We start from the raw sequence: 22,350 nt of genomic DNA on the forward strand, positions 1-22,350 counted from the left end.
TACCACTTGAACTCCCATTACTCCAGTATCGTACTTGGCGAGATTTTTTTTATTTCATTTGGAGTGTCATAAATTCAATTTATATGCTGATATATTTTCAACTGTCATGTACTCGGTCTCTATATTGGCTACCGCATGAAGTGAAACAGGTTTTATTGTAAGGCCAAAATAAGTGAACAATTATAAATTATTTCTGATCGAATCAATTAGTGGTCTTAGTAGTGTTGAAATAGCCAATGCGATGAGCAGTAGAGCAAATTAATGAGTTGAAGCAGGTAAAGTGTCAATAATAATGTTATTACAAACAGGATGAGGGTATTTTGCTCTTTTGTATTTGCGTCTTATTGTATGTAATCTCCCATACAATTAAGTTGGAACAAACTAACTTTGGTCTTTTTTCTGTTCAAGATTTTTTTTTCATAAAGTACCGTACGATAAATCTGCCTTGGGACATACCCATGTTATAAAAATAGGGGAACGTTATTAATTGTATTGCTCAATGGATTCAAGCAAACAAGTTCGGGTTTTGATTTTGAATGATGGAGAATTCAAAGATTCAACACTATATAGGCTCCAAAGAGGATGGTGTGTGCACTTTATGCTTGGTCCAACACTAGTCTCAAAAGATGTAAAAGTTTTCTGCAATCATCCTATGCCTGGAAAGGCGTGTTTGGAACCTAACTTCTTTACTTTGGAGTGGGTTAACAATGCTGCAACTCTGGGTGATCGTTCAGATGCATTTGCTGCTATTGATATATGTAAAGCAGGTACTTTTCAATATCACTTCAAAGTAGGAGAAAAGCTATCTGGCTCTGGGTATTTTGTTGTTGATCCTATTTTGCGGGTTGGCTCAGATGATCGTGTGTTGCCCATGGATAGTATATGCATGCATACAATTTTACCTAAGTCACTTGGATCATTTTCTGATTGGAAAAAGAGAATAGAAGTTTCTTATAAAACTGGCTATAATGTTATTCACTTGACACCTGTCCAGAAACTTGGTATTTCGAATTCTTCCTATTGTATTGCTGAGCAACTAAAACTCAATCCAGCATTTTCAGTTGGTGAGACAAGTGATGTTAAATGGACTGATCTTGGTAAATTTGTCGATGTGTTGAAAAATGAATGGAGTATGTTAACAATGACTGATGTTGTATGGAATCATACAGCAAAGAATAGTGAATGGTTGAAGGAATATCCCCAATGTGCTTTCAATTTAGTAAATTCTCCACATATGAGACCAGCATACGTTCTGGACAGAGCTCTTTATTATGTTGCACTTGACGTGGGAAAAGGCTCATACATAGACGATGCAGTGCCAAAGATTATATCTTGTGAGGAAGATTTAACAGCTCTTGAAAAAATTCTTTCAAACAAAATTATTCCAGAGTTGAAGTTATGGGAGTTCTTCCAAGTTGATGTAGAATGTATTTTACATCAGTTTGACGCTGCAGTAGGTGAATTGAAGTGCATTGAAGAAAATAGAAAGTTCTCTGAAACAATTTCTATCATACAAGATATGCAATTTCGCAGGTTAAAGTCGACAATTGATATCAATGTAGCTGTTTGCCAGTTTTACCAATCTTTGGAATCTCATGATATGAATGTTGCTCGACAAAACCTTGAAAATACCCTTGCTTGGCTTAACAAAATGAAAAAGCGAGAAGTGGAAGAAGACATGATTTCAGCTGTGAAAAATATTATTTCAACTATACGGTACGAACGTTTGGATGAGAAAGGCCCGAAAAAGGTTTCCGTTTCTGCAGTATCCCCATTAGTAACAGAGTATTTCTATCACTCTTTTCCAGACAAAGATTGGCAAAAAGATGAACAGGCCATTTCTAATAAAAATCATGCTCAATATATTATGGCACACAATGGCTGGGTGATGGGTGCTGACCCTATGAAGAATTTTGCAGAATATCCAACTAAAACCTACTTTCGCCGTGAGCTGGTCTGTTGGGGAGATTCAGTGAAATTGAATTACGGTGCAAAGCCAGAAGATTGTCCTGTATTGTGGCAACGTATGAAACAATATACGGAAATGACCGCACACTACTTCCATGGAATCAGGATTGATAATTGTCATTCAACTCCCATACATGTTGCAGAGTACATGTTGTCGGCAGCTAGAAAGATAAGGCCTGATTTATATGTTTTCGCAGAGTTGTTCACAGGCAGTGAAGCTCTTGATAACATATTTGTAAATAAACTTGGCATTAACTCATTGATCAGAGAGGGGTTAGTTGCATGGGATTCGCAGGAACTTGGAAGATTGGTGTATAGATATGGTGGAGAACCTGTGGCGTCTTTTGTTCAACCTAACACAAGACCATTGGTTCCGAGTTTAGCACATGCATTGCTCTTCGACGTAACTCATGACAATGAAAGTGCAATTAAACAAAGAACTCATTTAGATCCTCTTCCTTTTAGTGCACTTGTCTCAATGGCTTGCTGTGCAACTGGTTCCAATCGTGGTCATGATGAATTAGTGCCACATCATATTCATGTGGTAAATGAGAAAAGAAACTATGCACAATGGTCTGATAATGCTGATGATAACACCAAGGGTATGGTAGGAGGTAGAAGTGGAATCTTAAGGGAAAGACGTGTTCTTAATCTCCTTCACCAAACAATGGCAATCAATGGTTTCACTCAAGTTTTCGTTGATCAAAGAGATTCTGATGTTGTTGTTGTTACTAGACATAATCCTATCACGCATCAGTCATATGTTCTGGTAGCTCACACTGCATTTGTCAATACAACACACAGACAAGTCGCACCACTGACTGTAGAAGGTCATATTGAAAGTATTGCTTTCGAAGCCAAGCCTCAGGATGATGACAAGAACTTTGATCAACTTCTTTCTTCATTTGCTCAATATCCTGATGTCATCAATGGATTAACTGGCATCAACATTCACTCAGACTGTGATGTTTCTCTGAACCAGAGCAGTTGTTGTGTCATAGAGTGTGATCCTGAGAATAAAAATGCACAGAAAATAGTGTTCACTGATTTCCCACCTGGCAGTGTTCTTGTGTTTCGAATGAAATTGATGGAATCAGCGGAAGCAAATGCAATTGAAGTTCGATCAATTGTGAAAAAATTAATTGCCAACCAGGATATGGAATTCAGAACTGCTTTATCTGCATTAAATTTGGAAGATTTGAATAGAGTTCTGTTTCGTTGTGACGAAGAAGAAAAATCAGATGGTTTTGGCATAGGTGTCTATAACTTTCAAGGATGGGATTCTTTGAAATACTGTGGCCTGGTCGGTATAATGTCTGTCATGGCAAAGATACGAGCTCATAACGACCTTGGACACCCTGTTTGTAAGAATTTACGTGAAGGCAATTGGCTTATGGACTACATTTCATCAAGGTTGCAAAAACATGAAGGAACAAAACGTCTAGGTTTATGGTTCTCTTCTGTGTTTGATCATGTTTCGAAGCTCCCAAGATATTTGATACCAGCATACTTTGACATGACACTAGTTTTACCTTATGTAAAATTACTTGATGCAAGCTGGGGGCAGATGACCCCATTTATATCGAAAGGTAGTTCATTTGTCAAAACTCTCGCTCTTGGTTCTGTTGCATTATATAGTATTGTAAAGCAATCTGGTCTTCCTAAATTGGATGAGGATGAACTTGATCTTTCTTCTCTTGCCGCTGGTCTACCACACTTTTCTACTGGTATAATGAGATGTTGGGGACGAGATACTTTCATAGCATTAAGAGGGCTTATTCTCATCCCAGGACGATATGAAGATGCTAAAAAACTTGTTTTGGGATTCGCAAGTTGTGTTCGCCATGGCCTAATTCCAAATTTGCTTGGTGAAGGGAAGATCTGTAGATACAACTGTAGGGATGCAATTTGGTGGTGGCTGCAATGTGTTCAAGATATTTGTGAGATGTGTGAAGATGGTTATGGATTTCTCAATCTCCCTGTTGGTCGAATATATCCAACAGATAATGAAGGTCCAGTATTGCCACCACAATCCCAGCAACCCCTTTTCGATGTAATACAAGATTGCTTGCAGCGTCATGTTCATGGTATTCATTTTCGGGAACGTGGGGCTGGTATTGGAATAGACCAGAATATGGCTGATAATGGTTTCAATGTTGAAGCTGGTATAGATTTGTCGACTGGGTTTGTTTATGGCGGAAATAGTGATAATTGCGGAACATGGATGGATAAAATGGGAGAGAGCTTGAAAGCTAATACTAAGGGGGTTCCAGCTACTCCCAGGGATGGTTCTGCAGTTGAGCTTGTGGGGTTGTGCAAATCTGCTGTCAATTGGTTACAAAAAGTCAACAATTTAGGCAAATATCCTTATGATGGTGTTTTTGTCAAAGGAAGAAATACAAGCAAGCTGTCTTGGTGTGAATGGAACAATAAGATACAAGAGAATTTTGAAAGTGCATTCTTTGTTTCAGAGAGCAGGGAGTCACCTTTAATACACAAAAGAAACATATACATGGATAGTGTTGGTGCTAGTCAACCTTGGTGTGACTACCAGTTGCGTCCTAACTTTCCCATTGCAATGGTGGTGGCACCAGAATTATTTGATGTTCAGCATGCCTGGAAAGCACTAGATGTAGCACAGTCAAAATTGTTAGGACCACTTGGAATGAAAACTTTAGATCCAGATGACATGATATACAGAGGAGATTACAATAACGCTGACGATTCTGATGATCGCACTATTGCAAAAGGATTCAATTATCATCAAGGTCCAGAATGGTTGTGGCCAGTCGGTTATTTTCTTCGTGCGAAGTTGCACTTTGCAAATGAACTTGGCATTGAAACGTTGAAACAGACCATTGATTTTATTCAAGGATATCTTTCCACTCATCACATTCATCTTGAAAATTCTCTTTGGAAGGGGTTGCCAGAGTTGACAAATAGCAATGGATCATGGTGCAGAGATTCATGTGAGATTCAGGCATGGTCGAATGCCACCATTCTGGAAGTTATGTATGATGTAGAAAAGTATATTAAACAAATCTAGATGAAAAACTTTAATTTATTAAGTAAAGTATGCAGTAAACTATATTCTTATGCTTTGTATATTTTCATGCCTTCCATACATTTTTAAAGTTTCTGTAAAATGAAGTAATAGTATAAGTAGCCAATTAACTTAGTTAACAATTCGGATGAGATATTTGAAGCTTGGTAAAACAAAGTTTGTGGCAAAAGTCCTATATTTACTGTGTCCAACCTCATCTTTCAAAAGATGTGAATTTGCCAAGTGGAATTTATTTATTCATTTGTGTGTGTTTAAAATTTCACGTTTTAGCTTTATGCACTGTGTGATCTATTTATTATTTTAATTAAGAATTGCCTTTCAAAATGAAATCTTTTTTCAAATATTCAGCATCTGTATACGAGTTGAGTTCGAACTTTTCTTGTCTCATTGATGCTTTGAATCTAACATTGTAGGTGAAATTTATGGAGACATGTTCAATTTTTTCAAATAGTTTATTACAGATTTTAAGTATTTTCATATAGATTTCATTGTTTTCAAATCAATTATAACAAATCTGCTTTTATGCATATTTATCACTGTCTGGATGAAATTAAATTCAGTGCCGTTGACATTATCAAGCAATATAGACATTACTTAGTGAGCTGATGCAAAGTAATTGTGTGTTATGTGTGTTTGCTTCATTTTTTTTTTGCAAAGAGTTGAGTTACGAGTTTTGATGTGTTTTTTTTTCCAAAAATATACGGACTGTTGATCACACTTTTATCATTGATTGAATTGTGTTATTCTCCAGGGGGTTGTGGGCGCAAGGATTTATATCACCAATAACTAAAGGAAAAAGTGAAATAGTTGATAATTATTCAGCCAATATTCATATGCCAGGCCGTTGGTCTTTTATCTGCACCGTTTCGCGCAAAAATTATTTTTTGACGTTCTCGCATTTGGTTGTCCTGTCAGGGAAATAGTATTTGACCGAGTAATGGCGAGAGAACCGCTATCCATAAGTAGCCTATAATATTTATAAGCCGATTTTACCTTGTATTTTGCAAAACACTAAACAAGGATTTTCGGCTAGATTAGGACAGAATTTATATATTTGTCCCGCAGGAGAGGAAGACGGCTTAACCATATGGCGAACCACGGCCTCTCGTGCGGTTTCCACTCCATGTCGGATATGACATTAGTTAGTCAGTTATTTGTTTCAGATGTATGGACTGGAGGAAGCCGTAATCGACCAGCGGTTACGTGGACCCCCAATTATCTACACTCAATTTATTGTGATGTAAATGTGGAAATTCACCCGGAACCTATAACGCTATACCAGGCTTGTACTTCGCAAATCCGATTTCTGGTCCGGTTTCTATTTTTTTGAAGCAACTTTAGTTTGACATTTACATTCTTAGACATATCACCCAACTCATTGCTCGCTGATGACGGTTCCACTATGCTTACACGAAACGATCAAACAGGTGCTGCATAAATTAAATATAGAATACATACACAAATTTATTCTTACATAATTAATTCGTACATTGCTTATCCTACTCAAGTTTAATTATTTGACGTCAATATATACAACTTTGGCAATTGCAGAAAAATTCAAAAACAGCCTGAGTATATTCATTCATGTAGTATTGAGTTACTCCTGTCGAAATGCGTGACAACATGCAAGACCAATGTTTGTCGCAATACATCTGCGTCCGACGGTTCAAATTTGAACTACTACAGTGTACAGGCATGTTGACTGGTATCGACGACGTCGGAGCTGTTCTGACTCGCCGTGGATCTAGCTCTCGTTCGTGAGAACTTGTATTCCGAAAACCCTAAATGTAATCATTTTAGGTTTAGTGGAAAATTCGATTCGCCCTAGACACAAAACATTCACTTACATCGTGTTTGAACAAAGTATGATTGATTGCAATGGCATATTTCTAAATTTTGCAATTTAATAAGCTCGGGAAAAGAATTCAACTCCCAAAAAACAATAACAAAGGTTTGGACACCGAAATTAAATTGAGTCAAATATTAGAATGTCGATACACTCTTACGTTCAAACTATTCAAAGTTTTTAAATACTTCAGATCCAACTCTTAACATAACATAATTCAATATGCAGAATGGATAAAAATTGGGTACTTCCGAGGTAAGTGAACCAAGATGGCGGACAACTGGAACGTAGTATGTGTACCAGGTTAGGGTTAGGCCATAATTTTATTCCAATATTCCTTATTTTAGTTCTATTACGAGTTCCGGCACTAGCCAAGTGACTCCCGTAGCATTTGTACCTGAAATAATGGCCTGACCCTAACCTGGTGCACATACTATGTTCCGGTGTCCGCCATCTTGGTCCACATAGTTCGGGAGTACCAAAATTTGTGCCCGAGGAGTAAACATTCCATTTTCTGGGAAATCATAGTTGGAATTTGCTTTAGAATAAATGCCCCAATCTTGCAACATGTTTGAAATGTAGGTTGGAACCTACCGTATGTAAATGTAGAAAATACCAGGAGGCCTATGAGCAGGTATAGTTTCTCATTAACGCACATCATTGAGCTAAATGCAAAAGTGACAGCAGCACCAAGCATAAACGTTACGTTCCACACGGACATTGCAATATCCTGTTTCGTTTTATATCGTCCAATCATGATAACTAAAAAATAAACGTAGTTGGTGTGATAGTTCAAAAACAAATCCGAATACCTTATTCAATAAAATATATTTCTTATCAGTAATGTCTCCGAAATCACACTGATGCATATTATATTTTTAATTTCAAGGAGCTTTATGTATATAATCATGTAATAGTCGGATGTTTTTATTTTCTTCCTTAGCATTTGTGGTATAACTTCAATTCTTTATTCAAGATATAATTCAAAAAAGGGAGATTCTGACGTTTATAAAGTAACGTATTTGCAGGAAAAAAAAATCGCCTTCACGTTATTCCAGAAAATTTGTGTATGCAATCTAGAATGTGTAGTAGAACGATGTTGCATTTGATTTGAGCCTGACTGTCAAAACTCACAGCTCGGATTCGATATACTAGCGCCAACATGACAGAGGTATCATTATCATAAACTTACCGGTACTCCCGTAGTATATGAACCAAGATGGCGGACACCGGAACGTAGTATGTGTACCAGGTTAGGGTTAGGCCATAATTTCAGACACAAATACTACGGAAGTCATTTGGCTAGTCCCCAAACTCGTAATAGGAGTAAAATAAGGAAAATTGGAATAAAATATTGGCCTAACCCTAGCCCGGTACACATACTACGTTTCGGTGTCCACCATCTTGGTACACATACTACGGGAGCGCCAACTTACCAATAGTGTTTGGAAGCCATATTCCTTCACATAATCCAAAGCCCAAGAACATAAGATATATCAACCATTGATCGTCGGTTTGTGGATTCCAGAATAGGCATATGAAGTACATGACTAAATTGAGAAGACTTGCGGCAGCAATGAGGACATTCCTGCCAAATTTATTCAACAGTTTTCCTCCGTAGAATGAAAGAATTGTGGATGGAGCTCCATGCATAGCCATACACACGCCGACCTGTGAAAAATGTTTGTATGACTAAAAAGTATCCTCCAAAAAGTGTGCATCGCATTTACATATCGATGAAACTAGATGGCTGTATCATAGAATATGATATAATAATGTTGTAAAAGTAAGAAGATAAAATATAAGAGTTATTCTTGTTTCACATAAGAGTATTCCGAAACTCCAGAAGTACAAGTACAATTAAGGTCTTTGTCAATAGATTCGATGTCTTACAAGTTGAATGCCGACTGTACATGACGCGTATGCTCTTGTGAGATCGGAGAAAACGAACGCTCTTGCCATTCCATAGTGAAATAATAAACCACTGATGAAGAACTGTTCCCAACTAAACATCACACTGCAAGTGGATTTGATCGTCGACCACGTTGATTTTTCATGGGCAACATCGGTTTTCTGCTAAAAATTAAAAGTATATATGAGCGTTGTAACGCGCGAGCACTAGAATTACAGACGCAAAATCGTCGTAAACTGGATATAAACGGTTTGTTGACATCCCCAAAGTATCAAAAATTACAATCCATATTATTTAATATATCGTCACGCTAATAACCGAATTCCATAAGTCATTTTTAGCAGTTTTGAGAAAAACGTAAAGAACTTCCTTATGATATTGTTATGCCATTGATGGTCAATAATTTGCTATGGTTCAATTTTTTGATCGTAGCCGGATTTAAGTAAATTTGTATGACGCAGTTAAATTGAAATTATTACGCGCTAAGCTAGAATCCGAGATGCAAAAATTCGAAAATACTTCGCCGAGGTTATTTCGCCGTTGTGACGTCACAATAGTCACAATAAATATGCATGTCATACTAAATCTCCATTTTCATGGGTTTCGGAATTGTTAAAATAAAATCTGAGTTAACAGACAGGTGCGCAGCATTACATAAACACCTATTTTATAAAAATAACTCAAAATCGCCAAAAAATGACTCACGCAATTCGGTTATTAGCGTGACGATATTATTCTATAAATTTTCCCATTTATATATTTATACATCATTAGGCTTGCACGTAATTTACGGATTTACGGAATTACGTAATTATTTGAAGTTACGGAAGGGAAGTTACGAATTACGTAAAGTCGTAATTATTGCATTGAAACGAGCTTTCTTCAAAGCAGTCAATTTCGTCGATTGCGAAAAATGAAAGCTCAACAAGTAGAAGAAGTTAGAGTTCCGGTATTCGCAGCCGTTTTTCTCTCTCTTGTTACGTAGGTGAACGCATGACGCGTTGCCATTTACTAACCTATTATCAACTTATCTGGCGTGGCCAATGTAAATTATTAACGTAGTTAATGGGGGAAGAACTGAGTAGGGCCGTTTGACGCCAACACACCTGGTTTTAACTTCTCCCGCAACTTAACCATAGATAAGGGATAGAATTGCGTTGAGACCGATTGACGCCAACACACCTGGTTTCAATTTCTCTCGCGTCTTATCTAGCATGGCCATGGCCAATGTACATAATAACCGTAGATAGGGGGAAGAATTGTGTTAAGACCGATGGACGCTAACACGCCCGGTTTCAACTTCTTCGGGTGAAATGACTAATGAACGCAGGAGATCAATCTATCAAACATGGTCTATTAAACATTTGTATCCATTTTACTTTTATTTATTATTTACTTGTTCCAGTTTTCCGTTACTTATGGCAGTGGTCGGCAACCTTTTTTAAGTGACGGTCCGGTTTAGCCTGGTCAAAATTTTGATGGACCACCTTTATATAAACGAACTATGCTTATGTAGTGAATTCAAACGCGTTAGAAAATTTATGCTGACAATATACACAAAAACGAAGGTGATGATATTCATTGCGAGATCGGCATTTGTGCTATTGTTTCCAATCCGGAGATTGTATGAAACATCGATATTTACCATCTTTTTCGAACCGCGGAACACTTTTTAGATTATGAATTTTTCGCGGAACAACAAATGAAAATTTCTAAATTTCGTGGAAACTATCAAATTAAGCAATAATCACTGTCAGGTTTTGCGTAGGAATGAAATTACAATTAGACCAATGACTCAAGTTGTAAAAAGACGTAACAAATTCATTACTCCAGAGAACAAAAGTACACTGAAGTACCAATGAGATTAAACCAAATATTTAAAACTGGCTGTTCGAAGCCGTTAATATCAATGCAATTTTAATATGGTATATGAACTTGTTTAAATGAGCACGCATCGTTTATCTTGGTCTGAATTCAGGAAAGGCAAACACGTAGTTCTCCTTCAATGGTCGGTCGTCTTTCTGGCGTCAAAAATCCTACTTGTACTTCTACTATTGAATGAATTTATTGCTTCTTTAAGGGTATTCTACGAGTCGGGTTTTAAATTTTCCCAGCTTTAAGCAACTTTTATAGTTTACATTACGAAAACGAGTCAATGTTCCCGAACATGATTAAAAATGGGGTTTGAGCGATAATTAAATTTAAATTGTTACGTTTCCGTTTACATTTAGCTGTTTAGTTATTGTTTCAACTTCGTGCAGATATTTATCACAAGAAACAAAATCTCCTTGAAAACTGTGACATAAAATATGCCAAAATATAAAAAAGAATTTGAAGACAACAACACGGAACACCAGCTTTCAGTCGTGGGGTTTGTAGATATTCGATTGTATATATGTTATCAGGGCCTTGTCTGTTTTTAGGTCACCTTTCTGCGGACCGGTAGTAATCTTTCTGCGGACCGGTGATGGGCCGCGGCCCGGTGGTTGCCGACCATTGACTTATGGTATATATGTTCCGTTTCTATTTTATTCTATTTTATAGTTACGCGTTTGAATAGTGGGAATTCCCCACCAAGTGTGGATTAGCAATGCTTAACCATTCTTTATTGTTAATATCAACATTTGATATATGAACATGGAATATCATATTGTTTTTGGCTGTTTCATTTCAGATATCCATAACCTTTCAACACGACGATCTTGTGAAATTTAACGAAGAGCTTTCGCGACGAATTGGAACCAAATAAGCGAAAAGAGCGATTGATCACTCGCGCCATTACCTCGCCGTGATAATTAATGTCACGCTTATCAAATAGCAATATGACGACAAAAGAGAGATTGCGTAATGAACCAAAACGACGGATTCCTCGCGGACCGTTGAAAATTTAACTGCTATCATATATAATCAAATATGAGCCTGTGTGTTTATTCTGTGCGAGATCCATTTTCTATTACAAAATCTTGATGTTCTGTTAACGGTTTTATCGTTATATATCAGTCCGGATCGCCGACTTGAGTTAGCAAATAAATGTTGTGAGTGTAAAATAAATGTCACAAAATGCATTGTTTTGCGATATAACGTTGTATTTTCGGAGAGGGCATGTCATATAAGTTCGGTATTTATATTAAACGCAAATAAATAATATTTGATCTAAATTTATCGCAAATAATGTTATAAACATTCAGTCCGCGAAATGATTGAATGTAAAATAAAGCATGGTAATCGGAATATCGTCAATAAGTCGACATCAATGATTATTATTATAAAAATGCCAACAAGGCAGTAATGTCGGATAATGCAGAAAACGCTGCAAAAACAAGTCTTCGTCGCGAGGAAATCGCAAGTGTAATCAAATGAGAGAATACGCTCGTCGTTGGTTAATAAATTAGAAACCCGTAATTTTTATTCAGTACTAAGGTGGATTTAAAAAACTATCGTTTCCATAAATATCCGTATGTCAGTGTCGGTAATAATAAAATAAAATTGATCGCATAAAAATGGGACGGTTAATTTGCGAAGGTGATAAAGAAAAACCAAAGCTAACACAAAAAATAAAAATCAGAATAAAATTAATTTGAATTCACTCCTTGATAGTTGTCTTCAACATCTGCCGCCGGCGTGTATTACTGCCAAGAATAGGAAAACCCAACTTCAATGTCCCATTCGGAAAAAAAGTGGATTCAATGGGTTGTTACGATAGGTTAAAATGCGTGGAAAAATATCGCAATTACGGGGTCATTACGTAATTGATTTTGCCGTAATTACGGAATTGATTTTTGTCAATTACGTGCAAGCCTATACATCATAATAAGAAAAGTAATCGAATTTGCGAAGATTTCATATTATTATATCTCTGCTCTCACTTACTCAGATTTGAGAAGTAATCTCCACCATGAATATATTTCAATAAGAAAGAACCGCTAATGTCAAACACATGTAAGTAGTATAAACCATGTATATACTATTAAATAACGCAAAAACGGAATGCTCGGAATTTTATACCTCTTTATTTTCCAAAATATCTTCCAAAATGACTACTGAAACGTTTTGAATATCAGATGCTTTGTTAACTGCTACTTCATTGTTATTATTGTCATCAACTTTTCCATCCTTGTCAATATCCAGCTCATTTTCGTTATTGTTCATATCATATTTCCCCCCATAATCTATCTCGTCGATAAAGAATGTGTTATTAACTTCTCCTATGGTGTGAAATTTGGTAGTAGGTTCAGGGAATTTAGAATGAAATTCGACAACCTCTGGCTCAGAATCGTTTCGTAATCTATCCAGGAACCGATGGAATCTTCCACACCCAGGAACAACAAAAAAATTGATACAAACTCCGACCGAAGCAATCAAAATTAAAACGGATAGAAGAAGAATAACAGAGCTTTGATGTGGGGGATTGTATCGACTTGAAAGGACATCGAGTACCGCCTGCTCCTGACAGTCATTTGCACCGCAGTGCATATTGATGTATTGCTCTATATCGGGCTGTGTTGCCAACGGGAAGCTCGTTGTAACGTTCGGTTGAATGTGCGGTTCATGATCGGTGGTAGCGGAAAATAAAATAACGTAGGACACCAAATTTCCCAATATCTGCAAAAGATATTAACTAATTTGCAAACTTACCACGAGCTATTCGGTAAAGCATTTTATATTTGATTATTGTGAGACACATGTTTCAGGTAAGGTATCTCGCGGTTTGACCATTTATTCTTTGTCGCGACATCAACATACATTTTATATATTATATGATAAATCATGATCAGATATAAAATGTTAATAAATTAGTAAAATATATTTTATTTTATTAATAAAATATCTACATTACTGACCACAGCACCCAATCATTTGTATGCCAGTACCAGTCATCAGTGGGGTATCCAGGGTGTGGCAGCCATGGATCATGCCACGGGCGCCGTTTGAACAGGGGCGCAAAGGGGCGAAAAGTTTTAATCGTAAAATGTTTCAATGAAATATTTTTAAACTAGTTACAACGGAAACTCGTATTTTTACTCAAATAATAACATACAAGTATTTCATTTCAAGAACAGTCATTATAAATTGCCAACCAACTATCTTGGGGGCAGATTTTTGAACTTTGTGCCATGGGCGCCATTTTACGTACATACGTCACTGGCAGTCATATACGAAGCGTTGATGTTAGTCAGTTGTCTCACCTGAGATGCCATATAGAAGCCGTAAAATTTTCCCTGAAAGCTGGATATGCATAAGTGTTCTTCAAGAAATCCACATTTACTGTACAACATTGCGAATTCAGTATTGAACGCACTAAAGGCAGGGAAAATGATTGCAATGGAAATCCCAACGCCGATAGAACAGGTCAACAGTACGTAAAGTTCTAGAAAAATATGTTTAAAACTAATTCTAGAATGAATAGATAGAGAGATTTATTGCCACAAAAAACAAAGTCAACACTATTATAAACCCAATACAATAAAGAAAATATTTCAGCAGTAATAACAGTGATTGATTATTGTTATGCGCGGGTCGGCGGACAGGACCGATTAAGGTCATTACATTATATTTTAATCGTTATAATGATAATATACCTAATGTAATATGCGTGACGATAATACAATATAAATACTTAATAGAACATCGATAGTGCTATTTACCCGGATAGAAATTTCCTGCTATGTATACAATAACGAGGATTTCTCCAATAATCAGTGTAGCTTGTGAACCGAATATTCGGAGGAAATTCGGAGTGCCAACAATGCCGAATATAGCCGATACAACATAACTTGCGGCAACAGATATTGTCCCTGAAAAGCAAATTTACATTGATATTTAATTGTACAAACTGGACACGAAATGGACTTATAGTTCGTTTTTGGAAATTGTCTGCGCACTCCTGTTCATCTGCTTTTATCCACTTTTAACTCACATTAAACGTCGGCAATATTTATTTTACCTAGATTGACTCCTCGGTGTTTTTTTAAATTGTAAGTTTGACTGTTAGTCTACTTCTCCTAGCTTTATTTTCGGCGTTCCAGAAGTATGTGTACCAATATGGAGGTAACTAATTTTGTTCGCCTACTTCACATCAAGTTGTGTGAAGGGACTGAAACCTATGGGCAGGGGGTATATTCACTTGACTAACACAAACAGTCCCCGAACCCGTAAAAGAACTAAAATAAGGAGAATCGGAATAAAATTATGGACTAACCCTAACCTGGTACACCTACTTCGGGAATATCTTCATTTCTTACATGCTATTCAGAAATGATTTGTCTCTTTCAACCAGGGCTGTGCGGTAGGGGAAAATTTCTAATCGACTCCGACTAACTCGCGACTTCGGGTTAATCAAAATTTTGACTACGACTCCGGTTCATAAAAAATTTCGACTCCAACTTCAGCTTCAAAAGCATATGGTGACTAAAACAGGGGTGTGCAACCTTTAATATACGAGGGCCAGATACAAATGACTGGATGAAACCGCGGACCGCACTTTAACTTAGCATAGGCTTTCTAGTAGTGTCAGACACAAAAGCTTTGGTTATTGGTCTTGTAACATGCGTTGTTCGCTTTGCACAAGCTCAAATATAGGCATCGCAATACTAGATTAAATTAAACAACCTTCCTTGTGGGCCGCATTTGGCCGCAGGTTGCACGCCCCTAGACTAAAACATTGGTGCATCCACGTCTTTTTTAACTTCCTGACGTTGTGAGATGGCCACTCTCTTATGTTATGTAGCATATAGAATGAACTTCAAAATAAGACCTTATCATACTAGCTTTTCTTATTGGTTAGCGCGCAACGCCAAAGTTTATTGAATTATTTTCTTGTTGTGCGACGTTTTTCTATCACAGCGGGAAGTACACGCGTGAAATGTAAGCGATATTTTAAAACTTCCAAATGTCATATAACGTTCATTCTTATATTCCTGGGTAGGAAATGAGCTATTCTTCCATACAAGACCATAACAAACATTCCAGACCTCATGGTTTACACACAGCATTGCAAAACGTCTAAAATTGCGCAAATGCGCTTACTAGGGCTAAAAAGGTAACCGTTAAGAACGCCTAATTAATTGATGCTCATTCGGTTTCGGAAAAAAATTTAGACATTTATTATCACCATTAAAAAGTATCGAATTCCGTTTTCCGACTCCGGGTAATTAAAAATGTGACTCCTGCTCCAACTCCACATCTTACCTTTTCTAATCAGAGGTAAAGAAAAGTTTGTAAGAATCGACTGGTTCAAATTGAAATATTGTTCCAAGTAAACCTTTAGATTCTGATCCAAAGAAACTTAAAGTACAAAGGTAAAAATTGCCTAAAGTTATACGACTGGGGTATCTGAGAATCGTGGTTATGAAATTTTGAGCAATCTTTACAGTGTGAAAAAGATTTATCGAGGAAATGAGTCATTTAGTTATACGACACGTTTCTAACAAAAAAAAAAAACTGTACTCGTAGTATGTGAACCAAGATGGCGGACACCGGAACGTAGTATGTGTACCAGGTTAGGGTTAGGCCATAATTTCAGGTACAAATACCACGGGAGTCACTTGGCTAGTCCCCGAACACGTAATAGAACTAAAACAAGGAAAATTGAAATAAAATTATGGTATAACCCTAACCTGGTACACATACCACGTTCCGGTGTCCACCGATTTGGTTCACATACTACGGGAGTAAGCATTGTAAATTACTCGTTGAACACGCAACAACCATAATTAATGTTCATTCCATTTTATTCAATTTTTTTTGTGACATCTCAGCATTTCTGATAATGATCTGCAAACTAACTACGATAGAGGGAATCTATAAAATGATTTTTTTAAAATGACTTGCCACAGCGCAGATTTTTGTCAATATCGGCAGACTATTAGCAATGAAAAATAATCCACTCACCCGCGCTACCTTCAATGTTGAGGCTTGATTGAAGACTGACCAGAGCGAAGTAGGCGGCCATCACTAAAGAGGAGCCAACGCAATATATATAAAAAAGTATTTTGACTTTGCGTTTTGATCCAGAAACATCGCGTTTCTGCTGCTTCACGTAATTTATCGTATCTTGTGTGGTGTTATTCGTGTCGGTGTCCATAGTTACCGTTCCAGATGTCGACTAAAATATCTGTGAAACAAGTGTAATTTTAAAAAAATCGAATCATCGTATCAAGTTGAATTTTTCTATTTGTAGCTGAGTAACATAAAAGTTACACAATCGCCAAAAATTTTGGGATGAATTATATAACTTACAAACTTTGCTGATGTTGTCTCAAATAAATTATGAACAGAGAAAGCAATAGGGCTTCAAATTTTCAATTAGTTGAAATTAATAATAACTAGTAGATTGTAGGTACAGTGCCCCAAAATCGTATAACGAATGTCTAACTTCAAAATGACTAAACATGTTCTTGGCATTCACACTCATTACTAACATCTGTATTTCTTTCAGCACCGTTTTCCTTTTTGTCGTCCCACTAGATCTTCACTTTTCGGAATCGCGTGTTCTGATGTTGAATGAACTTTAAATAGTTATTCCCGATTGTAAAATGGTAGCACGATACATTCACTCAATGTACCACGGGGAAGTGAAGTAAAAGTTAAACACTGAGGCACTAAAAAATCCTGCTCTTTCCAGCTCAAGCCATTGATCATTATAAAATCCGACATGACGAAACTATCAACGTCGTGGTTCGACTTTTGAAAAATAGTTTTGTACTGTACTCCCGAAGTATGTGAATCAAGATGGCGGTCAACGTAGTATGTGTACTAGGTTGGGGTTAGGCCATAATTTTACTCCAATTTTTCTTATTTTAGTTTTATTACGAGTTCGGGGACTAGCCAAGTGACTCCCGTAGTATTTGTACCTGGAATTATGGCCTAACCCTAACCTGGTACACATACTACGTTCCGGTCTTACTATTGAGGCACAATGGGTTTATTTTCCATAACTTGTCTTTCGTTTCAAACACATAATAATAATAAAACTGTAGTTGCAAGTTTTCGATTAATTTTATTTATTCTCTGGTATTTATTGGATTTGGCAGCATGCTGTTTCAGTTTCATCGAGTTGGTGTTTAAATTCCATTATAATGTCAGCCTTCAATCAGGTTCTCAAACTCCATATATGCATTGTTCGTTTTTTGCATACGCGCTCAAATTACGTGGGATGGAATAGCATTTTTTCCTATTCTAGTATAGGCCGGGTATATTCACGAGCAGTAATGGTTTTCAAACGTACGTGTGCCTGGTGGCATAATATCTTATAATAAAGTTGGAAATTGAAATTCAAAAAAAATATTAATTTTAAACGTTGTAGCGTAAAAGGCTTAGGGCGGCATGCGCCGGAATTAACTCGCCACTGCACTACAGAAGCGGAATAAGGTGGTTCATAGACACGCCCCCTCGATTGATATCACTATAAAATAAGCTTGTCCATTGTTTCGTGAAGATAGTTAAGTTTAATAATATACCAGGCCTAGTTGAATAGAAATCGCTTATTTCCATGCTCGGATTCCACGTATTAGAAATCCGTAGCAAGGGAATTGCTGAATTTGTTGATGTTGAATTCCTTCGTCGTCGACGTCTGTTTGAAGCATCGAACTGATCGTTTTAGCTAGGTAGGATTAAATATTTACCCCGGGGAGAGGGAAGCCGATGGGACGACTCAATTATATGGTGAACTACGGCCTTTCGTCCTGTTACCGGTTCATGTCGGGCAGGGGCGTGCCAAACTAGTCTGCTGCCCGAGGCGAGTTTCTGATAATGTACCTACCTGTACCTTGTACCTAACTTCTTAAATAATTTGGGTGATAAACAGATTATAGATGTCGTTATACACAAGAATAAATCCAGTAAAGGTCAAGTAAGAAAGAAACGTTTGTTTTATTAAAATGAGCATCAAAAATGTTGCGATTGTAAAATATAGAATTTTTTTTTGGGGGTTCAAGGGTCGGGGAAACAACCCTTGTTGAATAACCATCACCACAGAACACATCATGTTAGCTTTTAATTAAATAAGAACACATCTAGAAGAGCATGTGTAATAATGCAAACTCTACAGCTTGGTTCTGCTGCCTCCCTACAATGGGCTGCCTGGGGCGGTTGCCCTCTTCGCCCCTCTAGGCACGCCACTGATGTCGGGTATGGGATTAGTTAACTAGTTATTTGTTTCAGATGGACTCCAATGTTGGAGGAAGTCGGACCGACCAGCGTTCGCCTTAACCACTCTACTATTCCCACCCGGACATATGAACGAACAGGAAGTGGTGGTTCAAATGCGTTCAGGTTTTCTTGTTCCCCCCGCTAATGTAAGTATAAGTATAAGCCAACCTACACGAACTAATCAGAATGTTGTAAACTTTTGATAGTACTTGTTAAAATGATGTACGCATCAGCGCGACGTTATTATTAATTATAACGATTGGCGTAGTCACTTTATTCGCACTGTAGAGTTGTTCAAGCAGGCGAAAATTTTGGGCAGACGTGAATAAATTTTGGTTATTCTAAACTTTTCCACCAATGTTAAACTTCCTTTTGAATTAAATTAAGGAGGACGTTCATAGCAGTTAAACTACACTATAACACAGCATATATATATTCTTTTCATCGAATTTTCGCGGCGGACTGTTCAACACTGAAGCGCAATTTACTTGGAAAAAAATAGTATAAAAATGGCCGCAAAACTATGAGTCACATAACGCTTTGAGGGCAACAAAACAAAATAGTTTGTATAATTTTGACCATTAAATTTTACAATCAAGCGGCAACGGCCGGTTGCAACTAGTTTATTATTGTAGAAAGCAAATATCTCTTTTATTGTGAACGCCCCTCATACGCCTAACTTACAGGTCGTTAACGCATTAATTCGGACAGGCACAAATATCGTAGGTCTACATCAGTATTTTTATGCACTGGTATGAGAATCTGAACCTACCGTGTTTCCCCGTGTCAGACAGTGTCTTATTTCAATTTTCTTTCGAAAAATATCACTAGGGCTTATTTTCGTGAGATGTCTTATAATTTTATTTATCAAAAACCAAACTAGAAAGTACAGAATTAGGAGATTTCTAAACACAAAAAATATTAAAACCGATATCCATTTACTCAAATCCCACGTTTTCCTCCAAGGTTGTTCGGTTCGCGGGCCACCATTATTTTTGCATTGTTCGCGGGCCACAATAGTGCCAAGATTAGGTAAACATTGTAATACAGAACGAACACTTTTATTGTGCACACACGAACATCGATAAGATTCTCAAAGCAAAATCCCGTACCTTTGAAAAATGCTCATTGCTCACGAGATTTTAGATTACCTTATATTCTTTTGTCACCGACTAGGCCTGGGAATGGTTAACCGGTTAACCGATTTCAGATGGTTAACGGTTACGATTCATTTTCACCGTTGACCGGCATCTCAGGTACAAATCATCTTTATACCGTACGATTTCTTCAAATATGATTACGTCATCGCGAATTTATCTCTTGTGTCGTTCAATTCAAAAGAATATTACTAACTGTGTGGGTGAGGGACTCAATAAATGTGAACAATAATGAAAGTACCAAGATTGCTGATTATGGAAATTTGACAATGATGAATTCAGAATCAGTTTTCGATCAATTTCGAAATATATTGTTCACGATTTCATTGCAAAATCGGATAATCAATGTCATACAACAAGTGCGCAGTTGATGCCGTTTTTCTTTATGATATATATCTCGAAGTAGAATTTGCACATAGAACACTGATAATTTGTCACATGAAAGACGTTTAACAACGGAATCGGGTTTTCTAAAATACTTCCACACGCCCGAACCACGATGCTTATCTCTTGCAGCAGATCAATCATGAAACTATCTCGATTCGTGAATAATTTTGAGCGATACCGGGATAAGAACACGCGAAATTGCTTTATAAGGATTGTGACGTAACAAGCTGAAAGTACAAATTATTACGTTAAACATCACGCGGTGGTTAACCGGTTAACAGTTAAAGTGGTTTTCCTGAAATTCCCAGCCCTATCACCGACATATCAAAAAGCATTGTGGTATTTTTCCTACCATATACAGTTAAAATCAGTTTGAGTCAGCTTTTCAAAATAACTGCAGATTGATTGATTACCAAATGCGAGGTACAGGAGAGTATTTACTAAATTTTCTTACAAAAAAGTCATATTCTTTGCAATACAGTACTGTTTAGGCTGACTGAAAAAAAATCGACCCGATTTATATTGTTTAACCTAAGCCAACCTAGACTAATAGACTTTGCATTTGATTTTTAGTTTTCTATGATGCTTTATTGTTAGGATATATTACCGACCAAAAAGATAGAAAGTCTCTTAACAATTTAGACTAGGCCGTAGGCAAGCATATCATTCAATTTAACGCTAGTCATAACACCAGTCAATTCAGTAACATTAGTGATGTAACGATATGTCAAAAGATTTTTCTGGTTATTTTCAGGAATAAACAACACCAAATGCGTTTTTTATTACCCTTCAGTAAGTGCCACGTGGGCCACAGATAATGAGGCTGCGGGCCACATGTGGCCCGCGGGCCTGGACCACCCTGCTTTAGATTAATCATTTAAAACGTATGGGAGAGATTTCTTGCCATCGTCCAGGTAAAAAAATTCGCGTTATTGACTAGGTCTTATTTTAAGGAGAGGGCTTATATTAAAATCATTCCTAAAATTCAGTGCCACTATCCCCTGAAAGTGAAAAATCATGGACTACATTGCGTCTTCGAGATCCCAGAAAACGCATAAGCATTAACAAAATGGCGGAGGTCACAGTGTGATTCACTGGCTACCATTTTGGTTTTAATGACGTCACGCTGATGTTATTAAGCCGATGTGTGCCCACCACTGATCGGACGCTTGGGAATATTGTTTCACTCTACTCTCGGAAAAGGTATACTTTTTATTAAGTGACCCTGAAAATATATAATACTGCCTTAGGTAAGGGAGCATGCCAGCTCTCAACGCTATCCAGGATCAGGTGAACTCAGTCGGCGAGACCAATGGACTGCAACCTGTAGTACCGCCTCAACGATTCCGGTGGTGGAGTGGAATGATATCAAAATAGGTCAGACACCACAATCGAAAATAGGTACAGCTAATCTAGCTCTAGGAACGAACCTATTTGAATGCGACGTGGTTAAGTTTGTTGACAGCTCAGAAATCATTACTTAAATATCTTTATAGGCATTTGTCAGTCTGTTAGATACACGCGATATCTCACTAAAGCTAGGTTGAATCTGCTCCAAATTTTGCATTCATCATACACTAAGAGTCAGAGCGAAGTACACACCGCTAGATGAATAAGTCCGCAGTCTCTGATCGCTATCTCGAACGGTCGCTGCGGGATAAGAATATGCCTCCAAGTGTGCATCAAGTAGACAGAGGAGCGAGCGAAACCGAGTAAAATGTTGTCCGCTATATGAACACATCAGACTCGAACCTAAAGCCAGCTCAATTCAGATACTTGCAGGAGTGGTTTTGAAGAGTTGTCATGTACCTATAATGTGGGTAACTCCGAAACTTCACTGTAGAACTGTAGAATCATACCAACAGGC

The 22,350-nt window shown here is 37.3% G+C and overlaps 2 protein-coding genes across 3 annotated transcripts; one reads left to right on the forward strand and one right to left on the reverse strand.

Moving 5' to 3' along the window:
* Positions 1-391: 391 nt before the first annotated feature.
* Positions 392-5,762, forward strand: LOC120346827 (glycogen debranching enzyme-like). Its single transcript, XM_039416664.2, has one exon. It carries the CDS (start codon positions 500-502, stop codon positions 5,012-5,014), a length of 4,515 nt encoding a protein of 1,504 aa, XP_039272598.2. The 5' UTR covers positions 392-499; the 3' UTR covers positions 5,015-5,762.
* Positions 5,763-6,516: 754 nt separating this feature from the next.
* Positions 6,517-17,250, reverse strand: LOC120346169 (protein unc-93 homolog A-like). 2 transcript variants are annotated; one of them, XM_039415838.2, is made up of 9 exons: positions 17,211-17,250; positions 16,681-16,903; positions 14,436-14,585; positions 13,977-14,158; positions 12,796-13,392; positions 8,772-8,951; positions 8,315-8,549; positions 7,473-7,640; positions 6,517-6,813 (listed from the first exon to the last, which is right to left on the reverse strand). In XM_039415838.2, exons 2-9 carry the CDS (start codon positions 16,871-16,873, stop codon positions 6,713-6,715), a joined length of 1,806 nt encoding a protein of 601 aa, XP_039271772.2. In that variant the 5' UTR covers positions 16,874-16,903; positions 17,211-17,250; the 3' UTR covers positions 6,517-6,712. The 2 variants fall into 2 exon arrangements, with proteins under 2 accessions (XP_039271772.2, XP_039271771.2); XM_039415837.2 differs by having other exon boundaries at positions 8,772-8,954.
* Between the last annotated feature and the right edge of the window lie 5,100 nt (positions 17,251-22,350).

Source organism: Styela clava, chromosome 8 (assembly GCF_964204865.1).
Source record: "Styela clava chromosome 8, kaStyClav1.hap1.2, whole genome shotgun sequence".
Taxonomy (NCBI): Eukaryota; Metazoa; Chordata; class Ascidiacea; order Stolidobranchia; family Styelidae; genus Styela; species Styela clava.